The 23,824-nt window shown below is 37.3% G+C and overlaps 1 protein-coding gene across 2 annotated transcripts in view; it reads right to left on the bottom strand.

Annotated features, from left to right (window-relative positions):
• pcsk5 (proprotein convertase subtilisin/kexin type 5) overlaps positions 1-23,824 on the bottom strand; it is a 352,794-nt gene that overhangs the window by 100,748 nt on the left and 228,222 nt on the right. For both annotated transcript variants that reach the window (XM_062972004.1, XM_008103279.3), the window contains exons 11-12: positions 7,392-7,509; positions 5,870-6,079 (exon numbers count right to left, since the gene is read on the bottom strand). In XM_062972004.1, coding sequence (XP_062828074.1) covers positions 5,870-6,079; positions 7,392-7,509 — 328 coding nt within the window. The remainder of the gene's footprint in view (positions 1-5,869; positions 6,080-7,391; positions 7,510-23,824) is intronic.

Here is a 23,824-nt window from a genome sequence, read left to right as displayed (position 1 = left end):
AGCTCATCCGTGTTCTCCCCGGGTTGGATTTGAACCGGCAACCTTCAAGTCAGCAACCCAGCCTTCAAGTCATCAGTCCTGCTGGCACAAGGGTTTAGCCCAGTGTGTCACCGGGATTCCCTCTGCTGGTTATATATGCTAGTATCTGATAAGAGTCACTTCTGATTAGACACATATGAAATGGAACCAAAAGGTATATTCCCACAAAACGTGATTATATTGCACTACATTGCAGCTTGAAAGAAACAAAAGTAAATGTTTTTCCCCCTTCTGCTTTCTCTGGCTGCCTCATAGTTTCTAGCAACATATGGATCCCCAGAGCTACAGAACCTATTTATTTTTCATTCAGTTCCTTCCTGCTTGGAGTGATGTTAATTCATCACAACAGGAACTTTTTTCTGTCAATTATATCACCAGAAACACTCAGAGCCTTTTGGAGGCTCATCAACAGCTAGTTCAGACAGAGGCAGCAAAAGGTGGATAGAAGAGGAACCCACACAGAATTAGGAACGGGGAGGAAATTTTTTAGAAGATGAAAGTGCATTTCTCAAAAAAAAAAAACCATAGAAAAGAACAGTGCAAACTGAAAAAAAAATGCAGGCTGAAAGAAAAACAATGTGCTTGTTAGCTGGATAAAACTTTCAGTTCTAGATACTAATTAGTCAAAAGCTTTTAGCCACTAAACTTGCAAACCCAGTAATGGCTGCTGCTTATTCCAATGTCATTCCAATGTTAAACACACACTATTTCCAGGGGAAAATATTAGCACAGTAGATCAGAAGAATGGTTATGTCAGGCCAAACCAAAGTCCCATCAGGAACTCTGCCGCCAACTATTGATTATCAGATGCTCTCAGGATAATCAGAATCATATCATAATAGCTCTGACCCACTTCCATTGTACCATTCCTCATTAAGTACCTGTTTCTCACAGGTTTATTACACCTAAAATACATTTTTCTTTTGTAAAGTCTGGACTAATAGATTTTGAAAGACCTCAGTTCCTTGTAAGACAGCAAAAACCACAACTTTCATTCATATATAGTTGTGCTGTAGTCATTTTAACTGCAAACTATTGCAGCCCACCCACTTATGTGACATCTTTTCACCCAAAATGAAAAGCTAATCAGTCCAAATATAGCTCAGCCCACAGGAATCTATCAACTGATTTAAAGTTTATTAAAGAAAAGAGTTTTCTATAGAAAAAAACTAGTTCAATAGTACACTCCAGAGTACAAAACAGCAAAGTATTTCCAAGGTATACATGAAAGGCAAAAGTAGAAGTACATCCCAAATACTGGCTTCAAAAATCATTCCAAAATATAGGTGACAGTCATAATATTCTTGATGCAACAAACCACAGAGTTTAATATGGAAAGTGAAGCCAAAAATCCATAAAACTTAGATAAAGAACTGTATCCAAAATATGATTCCTTAAACCAAGGAAGAAAACATGACATGAAAACAAGGCCAGAAGCTCCTATCACGGAGCACATGAAAAGGTGACTTTCCCTTGAAAATTCAAAGTTGCTCTCACACAGAACAACTCAATGGGCTAACTTTAGAAACCAAATTTGTTCCCATGGAGACACCATCAGTCTAATACCTGGGATTCCTTTGTTTAACTTTCAAATGCTGGGAAAACCTTAATTGCCTTTCCTTGGCACTATCTCTCCATAACTGGAGGCGCTGAGTTATAGGCAACAATCCAGCATCTTTCACCTCCCTCATCTCCTTCTCAGGGTCAGGAAGAGCCTCTGGCAGTGTTTCCTGGGAAACATTTTCACTAAATGCATATCTGTCTAAGGCAATTCCCATTATAAAGAGGAGAGCTACCTTTTCCCTGAGACATTGCAGGACTGGGGGGATCCAATTCAGACTCAATTCAGGAGCAGAAGGCTCCACCACCAAAGGGTCTACCTCCTCCTCAGACCAGGCCTCAACAGTAACACAGGTTGCACTTATCCCCAGAATAACTTGCTTTTCTGCAGCTTAATCAGCAATGTTTATACCTAGGAAAATTTTATTCCTTTTCAGATAGTGATTATTCCACTATCCCTTTGAAAAATATTCCCCTTAGAAGGATTTTTAAAACAAATCTTTTACAGGTCCCTGGGATTTTGTTGTTACAAATTCATGTTGTAAGCAAATGTGGGCACGTTGCTAGGCATTTTTGGAACATATTGTTCATTAATGTTTCTTAGGACTGAAATGAAGAACCATGGAATCATAAAATCAGAAGAGAGTATCCAGGCCATCCAGTCCAACCCCTGGCAGTGCAGGAAAAGCACAATCAAAGCACCCCCAACAGATGGCCATCCAGTCTCTATTACTGTATATGCATCTATGTGACTAAGTTTCTGTGGGATCACTACTTGTGTAAGTGTGTGTTAAGAGAAAAACACCTGGTTAATTACAACTCATGGTTGAGTAATTGGAACAATCAGGGCTAACAGGCTTGAGCCACTCCCTGAATGGGGTATATCTGGGAAATGTTTGCAATGTCTTTTGGGGGACTTACTGAATGCTTGCTGAGAGCCTACTATGAAGATGCATGAATTTAATGCCAGAGACTTTATGTGAGTTTTGTTGCTGGACGTTTTATTATGATTTTTGACTCTGCTACTTAAGAGTAAATTTTTGATTTTCTCTTCCATTTTTGTGGTTTGTTTTTCTTTTGCTCATTGTGGATACAACAAAGGACTGGATAAGTCTGGACAGGACTGCACGCAGTTTGTTTTTCTACAAACCCGTAACAGTCTCTGCTTAAAAACCTCTAGAAAAGGAGACTTGACCATGCTCTGATGGAGCATATTCCATTGCTGAATAGCACTTAGTGTTGAGGTGGAATCTTTTCCTGCAATTTGAATCCACTGCTCCATCTCTACTCTCTAAAGCAAGAGAAAAACAAGCTCCTCAACCTGACATCCTTTTAGATATTTAAACATAGCTATCATGTTCCCTCTCAGCCTTCTTTTTTTCTAAGTTAAACATGCCCTACTCCCTCAGCCATCCCTCACAGGGTTTGACTTTTCAGGGTTTTATTGCCAAAATAAATAGTTGCTTCTTGTTAGCTATTTTGCAACCATAAGAATTTAGCTTAGTTGCTACTACATTGTTTCAGGACTCTTAGTTGGAAAATTTTTATCAAATGCTTATTAAAATATTGATTACATATTATGTTCAGGGTATCTATCGTATGCATTAGATAACAATCTTATATTGTTTCGGTTAGTTTGCTATTTGTTTAGTATTGTACAGCATTGAATGTTTGCCACAACTTGTTGTAAACCGCCCTGAGTCCCCACGGGGAGATAAGGTAGGATATAAAAAAAGTTTTATTATTTTTTATTATTAAATACCATCACGATGCAAGAGATCACAAAAACTGACACAAGATGAGTAAATATGTGGACACAGTTTCATGAGGTAGAAGCAGGACTCCAACAGCATAATCTAAGACAGGGGTCCTCAAACTTTTTAAGCGGAGGGCCGATTCACAGACCCTCAGACTGTTGGGGGCCCGGACTATAACGAAATAGTTCAAAATTGGGATGGTTGTTGTTGTGTGCCTTCAAGTCGTTTCAGACTTAGGCCAACCCTAAGTCTAAAATTTAGGACAGAGGCCAGGTCAATGGACTTGGGGGGCCGCATCTGGCCCATGGGCCTTAGTTTGGGGACCCCTGATCTAGACAATCTCATAAGACTATAGATAAGGAAAGGGACCTCAAAGACCATCTAGATGTTTTCATAAAACCATAGGTAAGGAAAGTGACCTCCAAAAGCCATCTAGATGGTCTCATACGGCCGTAGCTAAGCAAAGAGACCTCCAAAGACCATCTAGATGATCTCATAAGACCATAGGTAAGCAAAGAGACCTCCAAAGACCAGGTAGACCTAGGTCAACCCTACGTCTAAAGTTTAGGACAGGGGCCAGGTCAATGACCCTGGACGTCTGCATCTGGCCCCCGGACCTTAGTTTGAGGACCCCTAATCTAAGATAATAAATAGAAAAATAATAACATCTATGATAGAAATACAGTAAAACTTTATTCCTTCCCTGTAGGGAAAGGAAAGAATATTAGAAAATACTTTTGAATATGTTGATTGTTGAGAAACCCTGAGAAGGCAATGCTGGAATGATGAGAATCTTTGCATTTCAGGACTACACTACAACACAAACATAATGCTTCCTAGAATGAAGATACCTAAGAATGTATGGCTCATAGCTTCCAAACTGCTACTGAAGATTTACAATTGTATATATTATTTCCAGTATTTTTGTCAGCATGTGTCTTGGTATTAGTTGGTGGGAAACAAACATATACCATATTTCTAGGTCTTTCAGAGTTATAGAATTGACCACCCGGTACAGACTGGTAGACAGACCGATTTAGTCTGGTCCAACAAGCATACATTTCATGTTCGCCTATGTCTTTGCTTTATGTCCTGGATCCATATCAAGAATGTAAAGACATGGTACCACCTATATATATATGCTCTAATAAAACACAATGTATAGAAAAAAAAATGGCTAAGCTAGAAGAAATCTCTACTCTGGAAGAAAACAACTACAGGTATTCATTTACCAATTGAAAATGAAAGGATATCCTGTTCCACACAGTTTATAAACAATGTGACAATAAGACTATACAAATCAACGGCACCCTGAATTTTCCCGTTCTGTAGAAACTATATAATCTGAGTCCCTTATGAAATGTTTTGATTTTGATGAGATCATATCACTTTCTTATTCTCTCAACTTTCATCTTCATTTGGTTTAATACTTTCTGGCCTCAATCTCAACCAATTGTTCTTTCCTCTTTATTTAGGTTATAAAGGGAATTGGCCAAATCTGGGCAGTAAAATACAAGGAAAGGAATTATTAGGTAAAGTATAAAGTAAAGCCGGAGAAAGACTGCATGTGATTAATCAACCATATTTTTTAAAGGTTGATATATGTTGCTGAGGAGAGAAAAGGGAATTATCTATCTTTTCCGTGGTAAAGTGCTTATTATAATTTTATAATTTTCAAAAATGCCAGTCGTCTTGATAAAAGCGGCATTATTCACACTCAAATGAGTTAATCTGATATTGATATATTCCTGAATGTATGAATCAAAATCATAGAGTAGTAAGGAATTCTAAACTTGGATCGCTCCCAGAAAACAATATTACAAATATCAAAATTCCTGAAATGGCCAGTTAGAAGCTCTTTACATTCCGTTTCAAAATTCAATTCAAACAGAAATTTTAACAAATTAAACTAATATTCATAACATTATTAGATCTGAAATACTCTGTTCACAAAGTCCACACTGTAACTTCATTTATGCCATCCTAATTTTGGAAGGAGATATATAAAGGCCGGTGCGATTAAAAGTGACAATAATAATGTCTCTGAAACATTCTGTATTCTGCAGAGATCTCGGGCCACAAATGAGTTGGTGTAAGACTGAATGGAGTCCATGGCATCTACACAGGATCCATTTATCTTAATGCAAGAGAAAGCTGCTAAACACAGGGATGGTCTGGAGGTTCCTTGAATGGAAGCAGTGTGAACAGTTTGATCACTTCCTATTCGGAAGTGGCTGTGGCTGTTTGAACAGCCATTCCACTTTTCTTGGTCTTGGGCAGCCCAGGGACCTAGGAAGTCACTTACCCTGTCGTTCTGGGCTTTGAGCTGGCAGCGCTGATCCAGGTTACTCCACTCCGGATCAGAATCACCTTTTGTGGAATGTGTAGATTGTATCTCAGTCCTCAAGGATCTGACAAAATCTATTTCACATAATGCTGATGATAACGGATTATCCCAGTCTCTACAGATATTCATAGCAGCAGCTCTGATTAGTTACATATAACTGTTGTACCTGTTAGTCAAGAGTTGTGATCTTGTTCCAGAAGGAGAAGTCAAATAAATTGCCAAGTCACCCCTTCGGGGATGTGTAATAGTGATGCGCACTACAACATGCTCCAGATAGACTACATGGTGATTTGGATTATCCGCGCAGCCAGTAGCTTCATATATTGAGCGAACCCCATTATCTGGTCCATTACGAATATTATCTGGTCGTATTGTTCTGTATCAGAAACAGTAAAAATATTTATGGTCTTCATAAATGACTTTTATGAAAAATTATACATTCAATACTGATCATGCTGAAAAGAGTATTTTATTAATTTTTGGATATCTGTTCAAATATTTGTTTTGTGTTTATTAGATAAAATCAACAATTAATTCAAAGAAATTTGTATATATTCAGATTACAAATCATTCAATCTTTATAATGGGTACTTTTGTAATCCATAAAACACCAAAATATTCCTAATTTTTATCACTGATTTTATTTTTTACCATTCATGCAAATAAATTATCAGTGAAAGCTCTAGAAGAAATGTAACATGTAACTTTATTAGTTTAATTTGATTATTTTAATTGTGTTTTAAAATGTTAGTGCTAGGCTGATTCTTTTTATGTGTAGCCTTGTCTCCTACTCCAGGACAAATGATGCATATAAAGCAAATAAATAAATAAATAAATAAATATGGTACAGAATTATACAGAAATACTTGCTCTTTACCCAGAAATGTAACCCCACTCGAGCTCTTATTTCACTATAATTTGTTTTTAACATATCTAAAAATAGTATTCTTAGAAGCAAGTAACTAAAATAATAAGGTTTTATCAATGACCCAAGCTGCCTGCTTTTTAATAATGTGCAGATAACTGATGAACACATGGACGGGACAGGGGAGAACTGGTGCTTCATTCTCAATGTCCATAAATTCAGTTGTAAGTCTGGAAACAGTCTATGAATATACCAGTACATGTGTGTATGCCTTCTCAAAGTGTTTTGGAGCCATTCAGTAGATAGGTTCCTAATTACATGCCCAGAGACTACAAAAGCTGAAGACACAGGGTCCAGATTACAGAATTAAAGATCAGTGGGATTCCTGGGACAGCTGTGTAGAACTACTGATGAACGAATCCCTATCAGCCTTTTTAAAGCTGATTTCTATCATGGATTGTGCAAATGAACTTAGACAACTCTTTCCTTAATGGATAATCAATAGGGATGTGCTGCAACTTTCCCAACTGAAATTTTGTACAGCTGGAGGATCAGGGGGTTGTCTGCACCATTTCTCCAAAGACAGTAGTAGTTGGAAGAGGCAGTGAAAGTATGGCCACTGGGCCATGTGCTGACCTTAGGGCTGTTTTTAGGATGAGGCCCTATAGCCCCCCCCCCCCATTTTTTTTAACTGTTCTCACAAGGTGTCAAAGGAAGAATTTTACCACTTTTTTTTTTAATCTCAGGCCAATTTTAGGGTCAGGAGAGACTTTTTTTTAAGGAAGTAAATTGGGAATCAATAAATGTCTTGAACAAGAATTACTTGATTTGCCGATCTGTGTTCTCAACACACACATGTTGTGAAGGAACTGTTGTCCACTTTTCTGCTTCCAGAACCATGGCTTCAGCATCCATCAGTCCAAATCCATATAAGTGGCTAACTGCAAAATATAAACAGTACTGTTACCATTATGAAATATTTCTTTATCCTCTCATTGTTATCAACACCTTTATTTGAAGTAATAATTCTACCTGACCTGCCTGGAGTAGCTAAAAAGACCCATGTGCATTATTCTGATGTTAAATCAGATGTACCGCTGATCCACAGATGCATGCTCGATTTATTTTTCTAACCTTCATATCAACACAAACACAATCACATTATTGAAAAATACAAGTGTCAACTCAGTAATACTGTATTGATTCCAGTGACTGTGTCAAGAAGGCTGCACAATTTTCCATGTCTTAACTAATTCTGTGCTTGAAAGTATCAACAGAAAAGTACATATGATGTCACGACAAGCAGGTTGAAAAGAGATGGATCATATCAGATTATATAAGTGTTATGTTTTGGACTATATCTTGTGGAATTGCATAGTCAGCATTGCTACTAGACCATGTTGGCTGGTCTCTGGGACATAGAATCAAAAAGGTAATTTTGCAAACATGATTTAATGGGTACACCCTGAATGCCATTGTTCATTTGTACTCATCTTGGCATTATTCCTACTCAAAGTTTTCAAAGTAAATCATAGAAGGGTGTAAGGAATTAATTCCACACTCTTTGTTAATCAAAGAATACAAAAAGGCTATGATACAGTCAGCAGCAGAAGTCTAGTCTGAAATAGGTTCCACTGTTTAAGAAGTTTTCCTCTTTCAATTGAATCCCCTTTCCCCAAGTATACCTTCCTTCTGTTTAAAACACTGAGCCTGTATTTTGCTTATATAAACACTAGAAAACATTTGCACTGACTGTGTCATATATATAAAAAGATGTTTACGTCTTACTATATTCTGCTATAGTGCTGTAATTCTGTAATTTTGAGATAAGTTCCAGAAAATATGCATTAATCAGCATTAGAAATCCTTGCTTTGACCGAGCAGTGTCCTTATTTCACCACATTCTTCAAAGGATAGGAAGAACTAAGAACTCTTTAAAAATAGTCTAATATGTTAAAAGTCTATTTTTTTTCACTCCTGAGAAAGAGATTACCACCCAAGGTTACAGCGCCTATGTTAATTTCCCATGATTGATTTTGCTCTTAATGTTTCAAAACTTTCTTTTTCGTGATGGGGAATGAGTAGGAGGAAGGTACATTCAACATTTTAAAAATGCATACACATGTTAATTCTCCCTTCACTTCAAGATTAAAGCAAGCCAAAATTCAGTGGTGCTGTTAAGGATTTCCATGTGGAAACAGTCCAGACAGCTGATATTTGGCTGTCTGCACCACTTGCACTTCAAAGTCCCTGATCAAATGGGTTTGGCCAGCAGCTGCAGGTATGAAGACAAGCCTATCATTTTCACAGACTAAATAACAGTTTGGAAAGACATTACAGAGCTGATAAAAGTAGCTGATCCCCTACATCTTGAAAGAAAAATGTGTTCCTCCACCGTACCCCACTCCCACCCCCCAATATCGTAAGGGTATATCCTTCTTTTTGGGAGTAAATTAGAACTGATGCTATTGTTTGCCTGGCATTAACCAATTCTGGAATCTCTGGGAGTGCTATAAAGTCACGTATCCAGCATTATACTAGGCCAGACATGCCTTCTAAGTAATACTTTACAGCTGTAATTGCCTTCATATTTTCTTCAGAAAGATAATGGGATGAGACACATTCTTGTATTTACTGTGAGTTGCATAGCACTATCTGAAAGAGATACATCAGCATTGCTTTTCCTGTGTAAGCAAGGCTGCATTCAGACACTGTACAGTGCAAAGAAGTTATTCCTTCCCTTTTGTTAAATCTATCTTTACTTAGTACAGGTAAATCCCATCCTGGGAGAAAAGCAGGTATGAATGTTATAAACTAATAAAATAAATACACCATATGATCCAAGCTCCTACCACGGACCACACTGAGCTTCGGATCAAAAATGTGGCCAAAATTCCACTTTCAATTTGTACATCTGAGTTTTTTGTTCTGCAGGTTTTGCAGGGGATGAGGCCATAAACATGGATGACACATCCCTTCTTTTCATCACTGGGTAGCTTGGAAACATGATAGAAAGGGACCTGATTCCAATAAAGTATGTTGATATAGTAAAAGAATGAATATATGCAATGAACACACATCATTTATCATTACTGCCTTGGATATTTAGCACCGATGCAAAAAGACTATCTGGGAAGTGTAAAAAGGAAAAGGTGGGGATCAAATGGCAATTTACTTCAAAGAACACTGGAACTATGGAGAACATGTTAATATTTGTTGTCACTTGCTAGATGATTTTAAAAAACTAAATTAAAAATGTGCACATATGAAGTATGTCTACCCAACATTTGCCGGGCCTCTTTATTAAAGTATGTTTTATGTTATTCGTGTTCAATTAGAGTTGTCATATTGTCCTGTTGCCAAAATTTATAGGTTGAGCATTCCTTATGTGGAAATCCCAAATCTGAAATATTTGATAATCCCCCCCACGCCCCCCCCCCAAAAGGTGACTCGTTGGCTTTCTGATGGGCCAATGTGCACACATTTTGTTTCATTCACAAAATCATAAAAAGATTGTGCATAAAAGTACTTTCATGTTATGGGTATAAGGTGCATATGAAACATAAATAAATTTTATGTTTAGACTTGGGTCCCATCTCCAATATATCCATTATGTAAGGTAAAGATAAAGGTTTCTCCTTGACATTATGTCTAGTCGTGTTCAACTCTGGGGGTTGGTGTTCATCTACATTTCTAAGGCGGCGTTGTCCAAAGATACCTCCAAGGTCATGTAGCTGCATGGAACACTGTTATCTTCCCACTGGAGTGGTACCTATTGATCTACTCACATTTGCATGTTTTCAAACTGCTACTATATGTAAATAATAGTACATGTATACAAATAATAGTATCCCCAGATCCAAATGAATCCAAAATACTTCTAGTCCCAAGCATTTCAGAAAAGGGATACTCAGCCTATACTCGATTTCTAACCTATACCTGTTTGTGACAATTTACACCAGTGGTAGGAACAGTGTGTAGCCCTCCAGTAGTAATTGAATTCTGGTTTCTAGCCACCATTTAACCACTTCTGGAGAGCTGTACTATTCACAGTCTTAATTTTTATGATTAGAGGGCACTGAGTTCTAGCTTTAATTCCGTTCTCCCCACTCCCTCAAGTCAATAGCTCTCAATTTCTTACTATTTCCCATACTATGGGATGATGGAAGATGCAGGCTAACACACTGGAAAACAGTCCGCACAGATCAAAGATATGAGCAAAATGTACAGAAATTACTTACTTGTTTTCTGAGAAACGGCTATCAATGTTTTAGCCAACGACATAAGTAATAGCTTTGGTTGGAATATAAAGACTTCCCTCACCTTCTGATTCCTAGCTTTTTGATGACTCACTCTTTAACACTTGCAAATTCCATTAATTTAATGCAGAGTCCACTCTTTTGTTAGTTCTCTTTGCCTACAAATCTTCCTTGAGGCAGCTTGCACGCATATGTGTTGTTTCACAAAGAGTGGACGTCTCCCAAAATAAATTCTGAATGCATGCAATAGATCTTTTAGCTTTCTCACACATTCAAAAGTGATATATAGTGTGTTAGTCATGTTGTTTAATGGCCAAAATTAATTTGCAAGGCAAAAAAAACTTGGATTCCATTTTTCAACTAATCTGTCAGAAAAGTGGGATTCCTTGTGTATCCACACATATAAAATATTATGGCACATTTACAGTCTGTAGAAATGACACCTTGTATCTTTACAGATATATTTTTTTCTTCAAACCCTCCCTCTTGCACCTCATCATCTTCTTTCAATCAAGATTTTTTTAAACAGCACCAGCATTGATAGGATGGTAAGGGAGGGTTTGGAGAGAGATAGTCTCAATATCACATTGCAGCAGCATCACAGCAGCTAACAATGCAAAAAACAAAGACTGAGATACAAAAGATCAGAATTCTACTTTAACCAAAGCTACTGTAGCAGCATGCCCCTACATCCAACAGACAAGGTAAACAGCAGCTGTCTCCATAATCAGCTACCAAGTATGTGTGAACAATAAAACAAAGAGAAAAGAGGACAACAGGCAATCCTAATTCAGCATAAGCACACATGTGTGTAGTGTAGATCTAGAACTTTGGCCATCAAAGTAGAAATAATAAGAAAAGTGGAGGCTGGTGGAAGAAATCGCCCCCAGATACATTTCAGAAGACTTTCAATAGTCTCTAGAAGGTTCAAATTGTTTTTATTTATTATGCAAAAATCACAAGGTTTGATTGTTTAATTTCACATGTGCATATTATTTGATTGGAATAAAATGTTTGCTCAAACACAATGAATTGCTCTTCCTTTCTGTGGTTTTGGAAACTAACAATATTCTTCCCATTTTATTTCTTCCTCTGATTCCATTTTTTAAAATAGAGTGCAGGAATATATGTATGTTATTAACAGTACTCATTAAATTTCTCGGAATACATGTAGAGTGTTATTTCCTTTCCACCTAGCAATTGGTCCTTATCTCTCTCACATGATTTTTAGGACAGAAATTGCTGGTGCCCACTGCATCATTTTCCATAAGCCTGAACACTCTATAACTCCTTTTGTAAAAACTAAATATTGCTCTCATCTTATTGGCACATACTTATTTCCAAGGCTCAGAGGCACAATCTCTCCCTCTCTCCCAAAGAAATCCAAACCAAATTGTTAATTCTCCCTTGCAGGAACTCCCTCTTCATATCAAGTCTCCTAATCTATAGTATTGGTGTAAAATTCAATCCTCTGCTTTTAGTCATAGCTGAAAGAAGTTAAAGGGGGAAAAAAACAGCAGCAAATAGGGAAGGGATAGAGAAAAGCTTCAGAGATGGAGACATAGAGGAATGAAAGTAGATAGTGATGGAGAAAAAGAGGAAGCTTGATATGGAAGCTTGGAGAAAAAGAGGAAGCTGGGCCCGGGCTGTGGCGCAGGTGGGAGAGCAAGCCAGTGCAATTAACTGCAATGAATCACTCTGACCAGGAGGTCATGAGTTCGAGCCCTGCTTGAAGCCTATGTTTGTTTGTCTTTGTTCTATGTTAAAAGGCATTGAATGTTTGCCTATATGTGTAATGTGATCCGCCCTGAGTCCCCTTCGGGGTGAGAAGGGCGGAATATAAATGCTGTAAATAAATAAATAAATAAATAAATATTGTTTTCTCATCTAGGACCTCATCTGATGGGCAGGGGGGAAAGCAGGGGAAGGCAGGGGAAAGCGGAGGGAACTTATCCCATTCCCTCCTGTTTCCCTGTCTTCAGGGATGGCCAGTCATACCATTTGATTACCCATAATTCCTCCCCTTTCCCTATCTTTCTCTATCAGGAGTCAATTGACATCCGACTCCTAATAGAGGTTTCCCGTCGGGCTCCATTTCCAAAGCGCATGCAAAACAGATCCTGAATACCATGGGATGTAGTCCCTAGTAAATCAGTTTGAAAGGTAAGCTTCTGAGTGTCCTTAAAAAAATTCGAACTGCAACTGGACTGAAGTGGCAGGATTATTGGCTGTGGGGCTGTTGTGGTGGAAGCACAAGAACACTGCGGTGGAAGAACAAGACACCATCAGTCCTTACGCTAAAAACATTGCACAGACTTGCAGCCTTAGATATGTTATAATATCTTATAATATGTATTTGTTCATTCTTTCTCTAGAATTCCAAAATTCAAAATGCTCCAAAATCCAAAACTGTCCACACGGCTGACTGAGATAGTGACCCCTCTGTTTTCTGATGCTTCAACATACAGAAATATAGTTTTATGTACAATCTTTTAAACAAAGATTTTGTAAAATTACTTTCTGGCTATGGGTATACATTATATATGAAACTTAAATGAATTTTGTGTTTAGACTTATGCAAATACAGGTATTCCAAAATCTAAAACGTTTCTCATCTGAAGCATTTTGAATAATTTGGAGTTGATTTATAGTTTGTAAACTTTATGGATTAAACACATATTGCGTGAAAAAATACATGAGAATATAAAACTGTTTTCTTTGTGGGTGGGGGGAAATCAGCAAAGAAATTTGTTTAATCCTTCCTTTAATTTACTACCTAATTTGCCTAAATAGAAAAGTATTTCCCTAATAGGCAAATTAAACTACCCAGATTTGAGGAACTGGAACATGGCAATCCTATATCTAATATACTATAAATCAATATGTCTTAAGTCATTTTAAATGTCTCCTCTTTGGGTTGGATTAGCTACATGGTTAGAGAATGATGGCTACATTATAACGATTAATGTGACTGAAATTGATTTATATTCAAAATATGTGTGCCATTCTTCATCTAAAAGTGCTCCCCAAATAGCAAACCATATTATAATAAAATACATTATTCAATTTATGTACAAAGAAATAAACAGTGAAACAAAGAGAAGAAACAACAAAAACTCATTAATCTGGAAACATTATTGGGAAAACAAAAAGCCTAATACAAATGAACAGAAAACATCAATTAGTGTCATCTGTTATACTAACCATGGGATCTTATAGCACTTTTAAGACTCAGAGAAAGAGGTTTGTAGCAGAAGCTTGCATTATGAAATACTGTAATATGCATAAAAATAATTTAGGGGGAAAGCTGAGAGAAAGGATCTACATCAAGCCAAGGTGTGTAGATATGCCTATGGAGAGTATTCCACCTTTGTTCCTTAACTACTCATTATAACTATAATTAAAACTGAATTTATCACCTCACCACCATACCCATTTTTTTTATTATAGTTAGTATTCACACACAAACCCATCCACTGGTATTAATGTTGGTGCACAGATGCTTCATTCCATGTACCTGATGAAGTAGATCCAGTCTATGAAAGTTTATGCTACCAACATTTTTCACTTGGTTAGCTTAAAAGATGCTGCAAGTTCCATTTGTATACTGAAGCAAACTAACATGACTATGTTTTTGAACTTGACTATTATGCCAACAATAAGGTCTAAGGAGATTTGTAGAATGTTTAGGGTTTTTTTATTGGAACCCTGAGATCTGCCAATTTCTTTTTCTATTTAAAGCAACTCAGTTGAGAACTGCATATTTGGAGTCGATTAGGGTAAATTGTAGGGGTGATGCAGATATTTGATCTGGATCAGGATCTTGATCTTGTTAACAGCTTGCTTATTTTAACTTTGATTGTAATGTGGTTCGTATTTTCTATTTGTGTGTGTTAAATATGCTTGTTAAATGTTTTGATACGACCAATGGGCTAATCAATAAAATGTATTGCCAATGAGAAACAGATACAGAAGGCCTTATATTTAGAATTTAATCCATGAACCTGTTTTCGTTATGACAATCAAACTGATTGCAATCCTTCCACTCTGGGTTACTTTGGCCTGCCTTTTTGCTTATTTTAGCAATATAATTTAGAGCAGGGGTGTCAATCTCATGGAGGGCCATATTAGCCTAATAGTTACCTTCAAAGGCTGTTGAATCCATGGATACAGAGTGCCAACTATATTTTTTACATAGTGACTTGTGCTCTTTAGTTTGTACCCAATTTGAGTCCTCAGATGTTACTGAATGAAGCTCCCACCCCTTGTGATTATCCGCCATGCAGGATAATGGGAAGTTCAACCCAACAGCACTTGAGTCTCTGAAGCTGGGGAAAAGTTAAAGACATTTTAGTCAGACATCACATCCACAAGCCTTGTGTCTAAATTCAAACCCCACTAATCTGATTATACAGAACAAATAGCAGCCGTCCAATTGTCACTGTATCACAACTCCCATATACTCTAATCATGACGTTTAATAATGAGGACTACAGGAGTTGTAATTCAGCATCTGGAGGGCTACATAAAATGACATGGCAGGCTGGATTTGACCTTGAGTTTGACATATATGATTTAGAGTCCCTTATTTGCTATACAACCAGGAGTCAGAAATCCCTGTTGATCTACTGCAAATCATCCAGATATCTGCCTGTAGATCCTAGACTACCTTCTGCTTGGACATGTATATTGGAGTGGGTGAGGACTTGCCAAAATTCTGTGCAGACACAGAGATACCCCCCCCCCGACCCCAATGAATTTCTGTACCTAGTCACCACACGCAGAACTTCTTAATACACGATAACTATAAGATACCAGTTAGTGGAATTGCTTTAAAATGAGTAAGATATGAACCCTGTAATTCATTCTAGTTAGTAATCATGAACCTGTATTATGAACTTCAGTTGTGGCTCCACAACATCATATTGCATGATCTAGTTTGGAGGCTACTGGATTGTGGAGCAGTACAGCAAGGGCTTTCCTTTGTCAAATGGCAGTTGAAATTGGCCACAAGATTGTGAAAAGATTGCTCCAAATCATGAAGCCCATCACTGAATGGGAATATATTATGAACTAGCACTCTCAAACTTTAATCTTATCCTCAAAAGGGATTTCAACCACAGCTAGAACAGTGGAGGAAACCATCTGACAGATCAGAGAAAATAGCTTCCTGTACCACCGTTATGTCTTCTCAGGACTACACCTCAGTGTTTTGATCCTCATCTAGTAAACAAATTAACTGTCTCTTTCACAACAGCCAACCATGTGTCATGACAAGGTAAGATAAAGATTACACTCTTAGGGGCTTGAAAAATATAATTTTGTGTGAGTTAAAATCAACTTTAAAAGTTGTATCAAGGATTATTTTGGAGATTTTATATTACAATTGGTTGCTGTTGTTAGCTTTCCAGTGTCTGACCTCCCTTTCATTATTTTAACATACTATAAATGTACATGAGTTAATCTGATCTGAGGGGGGAAATGAAGTGTAGTGAATTAAAAAATAATGCTCTTTTTATGACAGAAGGGGGTAAAATAAATCCTTTCCTTATTATCAAAGCCAAGTTATGGTTCAGAACTGAAGAAAAATATTAAAATGAGAAAACTGAAGAGTCTATCTTCATCTATATTTATAAAAGAGTGATGGCATCACGGCGACCCACAAAACAACAAAAGTACAGGCCCCCCAACCTCGAAATTTGACAACACAACCCATCATCCACGCCTCAGGGTTGATACAACAAAAAGAAAAGAAAAATAAAGTCCTAATTAGAGGGAGAGCAATAATTGTTTTTATCCAATTGCTGCCAGTTTAGAGGGCTAATCTCTGCCCACTTGGTCTCCTAGCAACCAGCCTGTCAGCCAAGGCACAGCCAGGGTTCAGGGGACAGGCAAATTTAGGCTTCACTTAGGCTTCTTCCAGAGATTATTTAATTTGCACTGGATTATATGACAGCGTAGACTCAAGGCCCTTCCACACAGCTATATAACCCATTTATAATCTTATATTATCTGCTTTGCACTGGATTCTCTTGACTCCACACTACCATATAATCCACTTCAGTGTGCATTTTATACAGCTGTGAAGAAGAGGCCTCATATAATCCAGTTCTAAGCAGATAATATAACATTATCAATATACAGCAGAGTCTCACTTATCCAACATATACAGGCCGGCAAGATAAGTGAATATGTTGGATAATAAGAAGGGATTCAGGAAAAGCCAATTAAACATTTACCTAAATTAGGTAATCATTATACAAGTTAAGCACCAAAACATCATATTATACAACAAATTTGACAGAAAAGATAGTTCCACGCGCAGTAATGCTATGTAGTAATTACAGTAGAGTCTCACTTATCCAACACTCGCTTATCCAACGTTCTGGATTATCCAACGCATTTTTGTAGTCAATGCTTTCAATATATCGTGATATTTTGGTGCTAAATTCGTAAATACAGTAATTACTACATAGCATTACTGCGTATTGAACTACTTTTTCTGCCAAATTTGTTGTCTAACATGATGTTTTGGTGCTTAATTTGTAAAATCATAACTTAATTTGATGTTTAATAGGCTTATCCTTAATCCCTCCTTATTATCCAACATATTCGCTTATCCAACGTTCTGCCGGTCCATTTATGTTGGATAAGTGAGACTCTACTGTACTTATTTACAAATTTACCACTAAAATATCACAATGAATTTAAAACACTGACTACAAAAACATTGATTATGAAAAAGCAGACTGCGTTGGATAATCCAGAACATTGTATAAGTGAATGTTGGATAAGTGAGATTCTACTTTAATATGAAATACTTACTGGGATAGAATAATGCAGAACAATATAATCTCTAAAACCAGGACAGTAAATAAACAGGGGAATTCCACACAGGAAGCAATCAGGGCCAGCTAACACCTCCCAACAAAGTATTCCCATCATCAAAGTCTGGCAAATCCTCTGTTTTCTCAGGGCCACAGACAGTAGAAGCACATAAAATATCGCAAACAACACCACTCTGAAAACAAGGGAATTCCAAACAGGAAACAATCAGGGCCAGCTAACATCTCCCAACAAAAAATTCACTCAGGGAGGAAACAGCCAGGCTTTAAAGCTGCAAGGCCATTACATCCTAATCATTTTTCCTAATTGCAGCATTCATACTTGCCTCCAACAGACAAAAAAATCCAATCAGAAATATTGTATAGTCACAACCTTTAGGAAATAATATCCCCTGATGGCGCAGCGTGTTAAAGCGCTGAGCTGCTGAACTTCTGGATCGAAAGGCCGCAGGTTTGAATTGGGGGAGCGGAGAGAGCCCCCACTGTTAGCCCCAGCTTCTGCCAACCCTAAAGTTCAAAAACATGCAAATGTGAGTGCATCAATAGGTACTGCTCCGGCGGGAAGGTAACGCCGCTCCATGCAGTCATCCCACATGACCTTGGAGGAGTCTACGGACAACGCCAGCTCTTCGGCTTAGAAATGGAGATGAGCACCCACACCCAGAATCAGACATGACTGGGCTTAAAGTCAGGGGAATACGTTTACCCTTTACCTTAACTACCACCAATTCCTCAATACTATTTCCCATACCACCAGACTTCGCCACAGCAATGCGTGGCCGGGCACAGCTAGTAGTATATAAATCAACAAAGGAATACTTTCCCCCAAATCCAGATGAACACTTTGCCTCTAATAAACACAATATGCATTTACTACACATGCATTTATATATTTACAAGACAGTTTTATATATTTATATTCAAAAGTAATATTCATATTGGTAAGTGTGTCTGAACTTTTTCTTTATGAGGATCTCATAGGCATCACTAAAAGTTCTACTCTCTGTACTGTCTGTTTTCATATGGAACTGGGCATCAATTCCAGTGAATTTTATCACTTATAGCAACATTATGCAGAATGAGATGTCTTTTTGGTGTTTTTTCTTGTTCAAATTGCTTAGTTTCACTCTTAATATGTCTTATAGTTCTTCATTTTTTTTAGTTGTTAAGCCATAAAACCAAAGAATATTCCACAATACAGTACTAAAGAAAACAATTGTAAATTGGGCTGAATGGGACCTTGGATTCAAAAAGAGGGTATCCTCTGTACACATGCGTGGCTTATTGTAAGAATACTGACAGTGAAATTAAATAAATGACTAAATAATGTTTCATGCTGTCTATTTGTACAGGTGTAGAGATGGATATGTTTGTTTGTTTTGATGTTTATATTTAATATTTGTTGTTGTTAATTGTCATCAAGTTGATTTCAACTTATGGTGAGCCCTATGAATGAGAAATCTGGAAGTCATCCCATCTTCAACAGCCCTACTCAGGTCTTGGAGACCATAAGTTGCTTGATTCAGTCCATCCACCTGGCTGCAGGCTTCCTCTTTTCTTGCTGTTTTCTATTTTAATAAGCATTATTGTCTTCAACCTTATAAGCATTATAGTGGACAGAGGAGTCTGGAAGCTCAACGGGAAGAATCCCTGACCCATGGGGGACTTTAGAAATCACATTATTCAATGAAGAGGAATCAGAAATCTGGGGAAGAAAACAGCCAAATATTGAGTGGGGAAGAACTCCAGAGACTTGCAAGCTGAGAATAAATACTAATTTTGGAAGGTGGTACATTATTATTTGATTTACAACTAATTCATTCTTCGTTAAAACTGAATTCTGAATATGGTGTTGATATCTGAGGAAGCTGGACATCTGGATTTGCTTTGTGTGGAATATAAATGTGATTTAAGCTTACAGCTAGGACAGGTATTTCATCTTTAATATTTTGTTCACATCATTTCATTAATATTTAAGACTTCTTTGTAGGACCAACTCCACATTTTGTTGCAGATTTTGGGGTTAGGATGTTCAGTTAATTTACATTAAAATACCAAACCTAGATGGACATGTTACAATTTTTATTAGTGTTCATATAATATTTAGAAAATAGCACGTGTATCCATATTATTTACTATATACACTCAACTATAAGTCAATTTCATAGATAAATCAAGGGTGGGATTTGGGATTTTGCTATGATCCCAGGACAAATTGGCAAGAGTTGCCATAATAAGGTAAAACATAGGGCTATGTAACAATCAAATATTTCCATCTCCTTTCAAAAATGCATAGAGGGAGCATACCTAGGAAGAGTTAAAGAGAAGGAGAGGATCTAATTACAAAAGAATGGAGTATAAATTGGATTGCTAATCTTAAAATGTCTACATCTATACAAACACAAATAGGGTGGATATTAAAGGAGGTATAGATGTGTTAGAACACTCCAGACATGTAAAGACATGAGAGAAACATGAAAAGTGGTGATGGGCTGGAAAAAAGAGAGAAACACAGTATGAGTATGTATGTCAGGGGAGTTGGTGTTATTATGGCAACTCTTGCTGATGTTGTTACTTAAGTGGCTATGGCTATCTGAGGTAATTGGCATCTGTGAGAAAGAAATGCAGCCTTCCCCACCTTCCCTTTTGGTCAAAACAGTGTTCAGTAACAACAAGGGGGAGTGTAAAGAATGCAGTGTGCATCTGAGGTTTGCCACCATCATCACCATAGGAGACTATCACCTACCAGAGAGACTTGTGAGTAACCTCTACTAAAAAATTTTTTAGGGCAGCAGCAGACATTGGCCCTTTCCACACAGCTGAATAAAATCCCACATTTTCTGCTTTGAACTGGAATATATGGTAGTGTGGACTCAGATAACCTAGTTCAAAGCAGATATTGTAGGATTTTCTGCCCTGATATTCTGGGTTATATGGCTGTGTGGAAGAACCCATGGTCATAACAGGTAGCCTGTGTGTTCCCAGCCACTCACAATTCCCTGTACGCAGCTCTCCATACAATTTTAGTTTACAGATTAAAATGTACAATATTGTGAATATTTGAATCTGTCATGGATTGAATTTCCAATTTGTGAGCTGTGGAACAAGGGCAGTAGAAGGTGGAAGGGCAAAGCAGATGATTGGTCCTGTTGCTTTAGCTGCTGCCAATCTCCTCCAAGTCAAGGGCTTGTAATGGCGGGGAGTCCAGAACTCACCAAACCATCACCATTGTCTTCTGTTTCCCGAATTGAACCATGCATAAGTTGAACCAGGTTTTTTTTATTTTTATAATTTTATACTTATAGTCAAGTCAGTATGAATTAAATTTTTATTTTTTCTGTAAAAATGTCATTGTAGGCAACTAACAGCAATGAAATTTAAACAAAAAAACAAAATATAAACAACCTTTCAACCTACTTAAAGTAATGTGCTTGAATTAGAAAGAGAGGGGGGGGGGGGAGAGGGAGAAAGAGAGATGCCCTCATGCCCTACGTCTACTCTCCCAGAAACAAATGATTGGTCACTGTTGAAATCCAAATGCCACTGTATTCATTTAATTAAATTTCCCTAAGAACCTTTCACAGATAGAATACTTAATAGGAAGAAAATAAAGAAAATGGCTTATGGTGCCATTGATCAGCTTCCGCATTCCTTGGTTTACATTTTTTTAAAAATATGGCTCAGATCCCCTCTAAATGAATCTGGAATGAGTTCTGTGACACAACTATTTAGAAGTAGACTATTTTACATGGGTACCTCTAACTAACACTTGTAGTACATCCTCATCATTTAATGGAAGTGCTTTTGTTCAAGGTTCTTATGAGATGTCAAGCCATGCTCTTCTCTGACACTCTATAGTTAAGTTACTAGGGCTTTTGTTGTTGTTTTGGCAAGAGAGTAGGGAGATGTTGAATTCTCTAAGCTTGTAACTTTTGCAGTTCCCTTAGATAATTTCTGATTAGTCAGATATTGCTTTATTTTGAAAATCCGTAACCCTTAGTTCCCTTAGGAAAGCTGACATGATCTTTTTGTTTTTGCCTCTAGTATTGTTTTAGCACAGAACCATTGAGTTCAATATTAGAGGAATCAAATTAAGTTGCTATGATGGAAGCAGAAATAAAGTTTCAAAGAAATTAAGAAATAGGAAATACTCTAATAACATGGCAAATACGCCAATCTCTACTCATGAATTGAACAAAATTCAGGATGCTGACTATCCAAGATCACCTGAACCCAAAAAACATATTTATCAGTAGCATCAGGCAGCTATCTGAACATATTGATTTGAAAAATCAAAATTCTATATGATGTGACCAAGAATGGTATTAAATGTAATAGATATTTTTTTTCTAAAAAGCACCAGAAAAAGTTTGCAATTACACATAATAACAGGAACCTATTTGGAAATTTAAATGCCATCAAATTATAGAATCCCCATTTATATTTTGATTTAAAAAGATTTCAAGATATTATAAAAGTTTGAACGTAATCATCAACTGCTACAGCCAGATTGCTTATTTAGGAGAGCCCAGATGAATATTTGCTGTTAATAATATGCTGCTTCCTTATTACTCTAGTCACAACTTTTCAGTTGATGTGATAATATCATAGCAGTGTGTTTCTGACAGAACAGTGATTTCATTGTTTCTAGTAATGTGTTTATGTACAATTATGATACCCACTTTAATTTATCATAGCAATAACCATTACTATCGTATATTAAGAAATACATATTATAATATCTTCAGTTTTATCTATTTTAATATTATTTCACCACCCCAATAAAGCTGGTTTTTAAAAGTAATGAAACAAATATAGCTCTTTTCATTTTAAAATAAGTTTCTTACTGAATGCATAAATGCCAATACTGTTTCTAGAATGGAAGGCAGTACCTTGCTTTCATGATTCTGAGACCATTGTTTACACTAAAATTACAATGATGTTCTATATTTTTTATAATCATTCTATATTTTTAAAATTATTCTATATTTTATTGGCTGTCTATAAGTAAGCAAACTAGACAACATATCTAACTAACACCAGTTTTGGAGTTGTGAGCTTTTAAATAATTTCTTACTTATTGCAACCTTAAGACAAAATGATTACAGTGTTTTCATGGCAAGGTTTATTCAGGTGAATTCTGCCATTGTTCTCTGAATATGGGAGTGTGACATTCAGTGGAAATCCTACAGGTAACCTGGATCTCAACCATGTAGGGTTTTAAAGGTCATAACCAAGTCTTTGTATTTTGCCCCACTTGTCACAACTGATGGGCTGGTTAGAATGGGTTCTGGCATTGGAATATGGCTTACTAGTGTCCAGTGTCCACTTGGCATTGATAAAGGGGATGAATGTTGATAAAGGGGATGGGGGTTCCCTAAGTGGGATTATAGGATGTGGGTGGAATTGGTCAGGGGTGAGCATTTCATGGATCCTTTCCGATCATCTTATGGGGTGAGGTAGTGGGTTGGAAGAGTAGTTCATTGCTCAACAGGTAGTGTTGTGGCTCAGCCATCATGGCACAGGTTTCATCGAGAGTTAGAGTTAGAAACAGATGAGGTGATGGATTTCAAGGGCATTCTTGCTTCAGTTCCAGGCCCCATGGCCTTGCAGGTGCCGGATATTGTGGTATTACAGGATCCACTAATTGACGAACATTCCAAAGTCTCTCCAGTGTTACCTGTACCAGATGGTACAGACATGGGGGAGAATGGAACTTTTGATCTGAGAGATTTTGTTACAAAAGATAGAAGCAGGAAACAAGGGGTGAGAAGAAGTCAAAGACTCGCTCTCAAATTGGATAATGATAAAATTTCCCATGAGAACTTTGTGGATCCCGCACTCCCTAATTCTTGCAGACTTGGGATTCTGTTAAAGGTACTCCTCACTCTATTCTGATTGCGGTGTCAACTTTGCCTTTCCTTGGAAAAGGTTCCAGTTTCCAGCTCCTTGCCTTGTCTTCTGAATCTGTGCCGAGTTTCCAGTTTTAAGAGAGTCGCGCTGAGCTGTGACTCCCGAGTAGACCTTGCCTTGTTACCACGACTTCCTTGTTCCTGAATTGAGATTGACTCTGCTTTGTTTACCTTGCTTCCTTGACCTTGCTACGGGACTTTTTGAGCGGATTTGCAGTGCTTTGTTTCTGCTATTGCTTC

The sequence above is a fragment of the Anolis carolinensis genome, chromosome 2, assembly GCF_035594765.1.
Source record: "Anolis carolinensis isolate JA03-04 chromosome 2, rAnoCar3.1.pri, whole genome shotgun sequence".
Lineage (NCBI taxonomy): Eukaryota > Metazoa > Chordata > Lepidosauria > Squamata > Dactyloidae > Anolis > Anolis carolinensis.
The sequence above is the reverse complement of the archived record's forward strand: the minus strand, read 5'-3'. Positions and strand labels throughout refer to the sequence as shown.